General features: G+C 39.9%; 1 protein-coding gene across 1 annotated transcript; it reads right to left on the bottom strand.

The window, feature by feature from the left end:
- Nucleotides 1–460: 460 nt before the first annotated feature.
- Nucleotides 461–7,116, bottom strand: LOC106933335 (midnolin). Its single transcript, XM_015012512.2, has 7 exons — nt 6,662–7,116; nt 6,400–6,487; nt 6,240–6,296; nt 4,405–4,896; nt 4,195–4,288; nt 2,822–3,055; nt 461–2,350 (listed from the first exon to the last, which is right to left on the bottom strand). Exons 1-7 carry the CDS (start codon nt 6,868–6,870, stop codon nt 2,178–2,180), a joined length of 1,347 nt encoding a protein of 448 aa, XP_014867998.1. The 5' UTR covers nt 6,871–7,116; the 3' UTR covers nt 461–2,177.
- Nucleotides 7,117–7,342: the final 226 nt, after the last annotated feature.

A 7,342-nucleotide genomic window follows, 5' to 3' on the forward strand; every position in this document is an offset into this window, starting at 1 on the left:
CTGGAGATCTTTTCCCAGACCCGAGATTTGTTTCTCAAAGAAGTAAGGATATTGATATGAAAATGATTAATGATGCAATGTAAAACACAAACTCAACAAACTGAACAATGATACAGTCACAGTCCAGCACTCAGCACACCTTAAAGATGACACTGATTGAAATAAAAGGATGAAGACCCAGTTTTGAGTTGATCTATTCCTCGTTCCTCACCCTCGCCAAATGGTGTTGACAAACTCTATCAGTTTTATCTAATGCTATGCGTTACTGACGCCAGTCTTATGTTATGGTTATGTAAGCGTGGAACAATGTGCGTGTAAGCAGATAAAAGAGGTAGAGAAAAAAGACACCGAAGAACACTCCTTCAGTCAACAAATATCACACAAACCAGTTGATTCTTCCAGTAAATGTCTCAACGTCAAAGGGTGAACTCCACATAGAAAAGTCGAGTGAACTAATAAAGTCTTTTCAAGGCTTTATTAAGTCTCTGCTTTCATTGTTGTTTATATGCTCTTCTTCATTTTTAAAGGGAATATTCTCCAAAGATGACACAGACTCTTAACATTCATGATAAGGCAATATATTGCTTAGAGTTGTGGTCAGTTGTAAGAGGCACACTCTTTAATAAACACGAAAGAGGTAAGTCGCCTGATCAAATACATTGATCTCGTCTAATCACAGATAAACCTAACTCAGAATACATCACTAAGTGGAATATTTACATAAAATTTACAGAACAGTATGCCAAACAAGACAAGTCACAGTGTTTGGACTGTGTCGTTCACATTACAGGAATTACAGCATGGAGGCAAACCAGAAACCAACACAGACATATCAATGCGTATCTTAAGGGATAATTCAAGATTTTAAAACTAAAGATGCCTTCAAAGGTTTTGAGCTGCTAATATATTATAAATATATAATACAACCCTTCTAGTATTCGTTCAATAATCAGATTAGACAGACCTGGAGGCTGAACCTAACGCTGGCCCAAGAGGAGCCACGACATAAGTTGACTTCTATCTTAAAAGTACTCACATCTCATAAAGGTGGTAGAAGTTTATGCAAACGCTCATGTGAAATGTCGAGCCATCAAGTGGTTATTTGCAAAGAAGCTGATGGACACGAGCAGCGCAGGCTGGAGGCGGTGCGCCACCAGTGATCCCCCTGAAACACGTTCTGATTACAGAACATAAACGACTTAAAAAAAAAAAAATTATGCACAAACACGTGCTCAATGATCATATTCAAGGTTATTTCCACCAGACATTTAGAAATAAAACAAGTTGAATGTTTTGTTTCAAGGCAGAATATTTTCTGTCGTTATTTTTAATTGTGAAAATATCATGTCCTAAAGTAACAACGACCACGGAGGCTTTTTAGGAATATAAGAATATTTTAATATTAATCAACTTCTTTGTTGATTAATCCCTGTTTTTTTTTAGGGATTTTAGTAAGGCTCTAGAACTCTGTAATTGTTTTTAATTCTAACCTGCACACATAATCCTGGAGTTATTTGAAAACAAGTTTGCAAAGATTATACTAAGTAAGAAGGGTCATCAACTTCAGATGAGATAGTAAAACCATTTAAAGACCCTCAATTTAAAAATCCTAAAATATCCCTTTAAGGATGAGGAGGAAAACATAATGTATATTTCATGAGCTGGGGATAGTCTTACTGGTGGAGGAGGAAAACTAGGAGGACCATCTGTAAATACTGCATGTTGTTGTAAGGCACAACTCATGAGTTAAAAACGACATAGTCCTGCATCATTTTCAAGGGTGATTTGCTATTTGTTTTTATGTCCAGAGAATAACAAGCCCCCAAAACCCACGGAGGACAGAAACCCTCTTTATTAGAAGTTGTTTTGTTTCTGCTCACAGTAACTAACCTCTAAAAAAATGTAGAACAGAGAAATAATAAAAAAAGAACTTTCTGTATTGTTATGCTACATTAAAAGCCATCTCCATCATGCTCAGTAAACGGACGCAGGAAAATAGCTGTATAAAGCTTATACGTTTTTCTTTAGTAGCTCTTGCTACTCAAGAGCTACTGATATATCTCACTACAAACAGAAAAAAAAAAACCTGCTCTGGTTTTATGCACTGCATATTAAGAAAATTCTTCCTTCTGTTCAAATAGCTACAAGAAGAAATCACAGTGAGCGGCTTGCGTACACTAGGAACGGTGGAGCCGGTGTTGGTTTGGCTGAGCGAATCCATGGAGGAGAGAACACCTACGAATCCGCCTCTGGCGACGCCTCTGATGCATCAGGAGCTGCAGCCGCTCCATCTTGCAGTGCATTGTCTTATTCTCTTCAGAGGAGTGAAGCGTCTGACTCTCATCCCCTCCTGGAGAGAGAGAGAGAAAAAAACAACATGTTTTACATGATGCATGTATGTGAAAACAAATAGGTTTTTTTACAGAATTTATTTGCAAAGAGTGAAATTGCACATACACAAAGACAAATATTTTATATATATATATATATATATGTATGGAGCGCATTTCATTCGGAGCGCATTTCATTCTGGTGGAAAATTTTGAATTTGTTTACACATTTCTGTTGGAAAGTGGACTAATTGAACACTTTAGCTGAAAATCTTACAATAATATTTGAAGTAATGTATATTAAATCTCCAATTACGTAGATGAGTGGATAGTTTTGGAATAAAAGGAATTAATACAAATTGACATCGAGTCTAAACTGGACCAGTTTGTCTAAAACAAATGCTTTCAAACGACATTTGTTATAATTTGACAACAATAAAACAGTGGATCAGAATACCGAATTGTGCATCAAATACACCGTGTTACTTTACCGCTGCGCTCTGTGCTTTGGGTCGGTGGTTGTCTGTTTCTTCCCATGCAGGGATCCTCTGCGGTGAGATGGCTGCCTGGAAGGTTCGAGGCAGTGCACTCGTTACATAAAGGAGGCAGCAGCGCCCCCTGGTGGTGGCAGGCAGCTCTGAGCAAGTCGTTGAGGATTTGGAGAATGATGGCGATGCCGCGACGAGGATGACTGATGCCCCCATGACTGCACGGGGCCAGAGTCCCTGATGGGGTTGGACATTATTAGAAATATTAATTATTAACATACAGATAAAATGGTAAAAGCTGTCGAGCTAGGTCTTTGATAACAGTTCGTGTAAACTTTCACCTTCTTGGTAAACTTGTTACAATGTTTATTTATTCATTTTGATTAAAAAAAAAAAAAGTTTGGCACATTTTTAAAGTACCCATTGAAGTTTACGTGATTATATCATATTATAACCACATGTCATTTATTGTGATAGATCAACACCGGGGATGGAAAATGATCAACACTTTTAATAATAAAGTCTGAAAAATTCATCATCCCGAAGAGCTTTCCTGTTTTCACTGAGGTCAATCATCTCCACAGCATCATGATGCTGCCACCACATTTCACAGCGTATTCAGTGTGATATGCAGTTCTAGTTTTCTGCCAGATATAATCTTTTGCATAGCATGCTGAATCTGGATTTCGGATAGCTTTCTTCTTACTGCTCATTCCTAAAGGCAAGGATCATAAAGTGCATGAACAAACGGTTTCCTGATGACAGATCCTGACTCCTGAGCTGTGGGTCTCTGAGGTTCCTCCAGAGAGAATATGGGCCTCTTGGTGGCTTCTCTATGAGCTCTCCTTCCTTCTCCTAGTTTATGTGACAGCCATGTCTCGGTGGGTCTGTAGTTATCCCAAACTCTTTCTACTGTAATTTCAGTAGATAGTCTGGATAGTGCTCTTTAAGATGTTTTAAACACAAACTTGGTTCAAATTTCTCCCAAGCTTTCTCCCTGACCTGCTTGCTGCACGTTTTGGTCTTCACGTTTGTTCACTAATGAACGCTGAAGCCTTTACTGAACAGCTCCACAGTATGGATCACGTATCTGTATCGTGACTAAACTACACACACAGGGACTCTGTTTACTAAGTAAATGACTTCTGGAGGTGCTGTATCAAATTTTATTAAGTATCAGAATAAACGGGACAGAATCCATAAGTGTGCCATATTTTTCAGATTTCCACTTCACATATGCTACTTTATGTTGGTGTATCATATAAAAAACCCAACACATTTAGTCAAAGCTTGCTTTCCTAACCTGAAATGTGAAAAGAACTGTTAGAAGGATCTAATGTATGCATTTACAGACTGCCGTTTCTGCAAAAACCTACCAGAAAACGTCCCAGAGAAGACGCCTGGAGAGTGACTCACGACGCTGTCAATGACCGCCCCTGGAGGCTGTGATTTATGTGCAGGAACATCTCCCTGTTAAAAAAAAAAAAAAAGCTGAGAATAAATGTCTATAAAAAACTAAAAGTGGATTTTGCTCGTTTCCTGTTAACTACAACCATTGCAAGAGGAAAACAGGTACCATCACTGACCTCTATGAAGGCTGAAGTTGGTCCTGGTTCAGAACTGGTGGGTCTGGATGAACAGACTGGGGTAGCTGCAGGAGGTAGATTTGGAGGATGTGTAGAGTCCAAAGGGAAAGCAGGTTTGCAGTCAGACTGTGAGCGTCGCACTAACGGAGGATCGATGCAGCGCTCAGGTGCTACGCTTGTGGACGAGATAAAGGAAGTTCTGGGTTTCTCAGCGCTACGTTGGAGGGAGGATGCAGAGCGATCCGAGGGCGAGGGCGGAGAGGAAGTCTGTGAGCTGGTGAATCCTAAGGAGGACCCTGCAGAGGGCGCCTCCAGGAGGTTCCCATTGTTCGCCTGTGCAGTTTGAGGTTTGCATGTGGTCTGAACCACTGAGTCCGTGTTCCCCTGGAGCTCCCCGGCCTTCTGCGACAGCTGGAGCTGCACATACATCGTGTGGGCGCCGGCTCCGAGGCTGAGGGTCAGAGGCAGGCGCCCCGAAAGGAAGTCCTCTATCTGCAAGGAGTGCAGAAAAATAATCAGTGAAAAAGAAATCTTCCAGATTTTCATCCAGAGTTTGATAGAAAGTTGCTGAAGAGAAAACCATTGTTTTGTTGACAAAGAGTGAATTAAGAACTGCTCAGAGAAAATCAGAGGCCAAGAAGGACAAAACTCTGTTGAAAGAAACAACAAACAGCAAACATGAGTTTGTCTTGATGGAAATAGTTATAGCTGAAAATTACAAGATAAAGACAATTTTTAGATTTCTTTTTAGCTACATTTTTGGTTCATTTTCTTAGATATTGGTTTTAATGTCTTATTTATTCATTTACTTAAATTTTGTATCCTTTGGGATCGCTTGTTTTGATTTTGTTTTTGCCCTTTGCCCTAAGACATAAAGGGCATTATAAATAAAATGTATTATTATTATTATAATCTTCACATTTCCATGAACCTAGACTACCTGGAGTGATGACTATCCTTGTTTTTCCAGTGACACAGATGGCCACAGACATTATTAGCATTGCGCCACATCATCACAGTGCCTCCACCATAAACTGTTTGGCATTGGCAGAGGTTTGTCAAGTTTTCTTGGGAACAACACTTCTGTATTTTCCTTACAAATGCAGTACAAGTAAGAGAGATAAAAAAAAATACAACACGGTTCCTCAGTTTTTGTGTAAAGTTTATATATTCAAATCCACTGAACTTGTATAAATACAACACAATCCAATCATATAGACATTCTGATTAAAACTCGTATAAATCAACAAATTCGTTATGAAACAACTCAGTTAAATGCTAAAAAAAAATAAGCCCAAATGACTGAAGTCACAGACTTTGAATCAATCTAAATGCCACAGTATTTGACCAGGCAATATTACACCGGTCAAAAATAACAAGTTTCTTTATTTTAGTACATGAAGCTAAATAAATGCCAACCAGACATTCATTTATTTGATGACAAAGAGAAAAAGTGGTTTGTTCTTAAGAAGATCTAGCCCAAAGACACATTTATTTCTTTTCTGCCAACAAGTTTTTCAGGACAAGCTTTTAATCTGATTAAATGATTATATATTTCTAATTTATGGATCATTTAAATTTTCTCAATCGACGCATAGACAGATTCAGTAAACTGGGCTGTGTCAGTAACACTGAGCCTTGTGGTGCTAATTTTGGTCCAAGATGAAGATAAAATTACAAATTACGATCACCTGCATGCAGTTCAGCTCAGATTTTAGTCAAAAACTCTGAATATTTTACAAGAAAATACATTCTTGTCAATTTTGCCACATTTTTTCATAGTGTATATACATATATATAATGACGTCCATTTAGCGCCTAATGCAGGTTCTTACCTGGGATTCTGTTAAGCTCTCCAACGTGTCCATCACTGTCCTCTCTCTAGTTGAACTCTGCAATAAATAACCACAATCCCCCCAAAGAGCTCAGTTTTTGTTCGTGGCTGCATGCAATTTTGCTATGTTTGCAAACAGAGAATGTGGGAGACTAACTTACTGCTGAACCAGTTTCAATAACTGGGACTAGAGTCAGCCTGCTGCCATCTGTCACACCCTGCTCCAGCAGTGTCCCTGCAGTCAGGTGGCTTTATAACACAAAAAGGGTACAAGTTTATGATAAATGGCCTGAAATACTTCACACTACATCCATTCACCACCAGCAGCCGCAGTCAAAGCGGGTAAAGTGTCTCAAACCAGCAACCCACTGGTTTCACACGTAGACACACACACACACGCACACGCAGTCAGAGCTAACCCACCTGTCTTTGTGCACCACTATGATTCTGTCTGTCTGCAGCCCCAGTTTCTGGGAGATGAGCTTCCTCAGCCCCTCCGCAGTCTCTCCCCGCCGGACGCTGAACTCCACCGGGCAGCCGGTTGTTGAAGTGATGGTCAAACGCATCGGTGACTCCCCGCCTGCAGGCTGTGGAGTAGGGAAGTCCCGACGCTGCGTCTTCGGCTGCTCCATGCAGTCACTGCTTGGTCGGTCTTAAAAAAAAAATAAAACCTTGGTGAAAACAAGCAGCTGCAGTCGGATTGAATCGCCAGACTAGTTCATCAGTGGTTAGACATGGTCTAAAACTCCGAAAACAAACGTTTTAACTGCAGCTCACGGTGTGACAGCTGCTTTTTCTGAGTGTGACAGAGCCGATTTAAGCTAAGAGTAAAACGTATCCTTGTTAGGAATAAGCCCCGCCCACTGGAACCAGCAGCCAATCACTGAACGCTACAACACATTTGAGGCAGCAGCTTATCCAATCCGATACCGTTGTGTCTACACGGCTCCACCCATGTTTGTTCTTTCTTCGCCATTCATAAATGATGCAACATAATCAGGTCCGTACAGGATGTCACCATGTGGAAATGTCCTTTTTACTCATACGACATACTTTAAATATCTAGGGATTGTCTGCATTATTCACAGTTATTTAAAAAAAAAA

Source organism: Poecilia mexicana, unplaced genomic scaffold (genome assembly GCF_051168715.1).
Source record: "Poecilia mexicana isolate PSO_F unplaced genomic scaffold, ASM5116871v1 scaffold_17, whole genome shotgun sequence".
Classification (NCBI taxonomy): domain Eukaryota; kingdom Metazoa; phylum Chordata; class Actinopteri; order Cyprinodontiformes; family Poeciliidae; genus Poecilia; species Poecilia mexicana.

Excerpts from the sequence above, each read along its gene's own strand:
- LOC106933335 (XM_015012512.2), bottom strand. The coding sequence starts at position 6,870 with ATGGAGCAGCCGAAGACGCAGCGTCGGGACTTCCCTACTCCACAGCCT. Across the intron at positions 6,297-6,399 it reads TTATTGAAACTGGTTCAGCA|AGTTCAACTAGAGAGAGGAC; the intron begins GTAAGTTAGTCT and ends TATTTATTGCAG. Across the intron at positions 4,289-4,404 it reads CAACTTCAGCCTTCATAGAG|GGAGATGTTCCTGCACATAA; the intron begins GTCAGTGATGGT and ends TTTTTTTAACAG.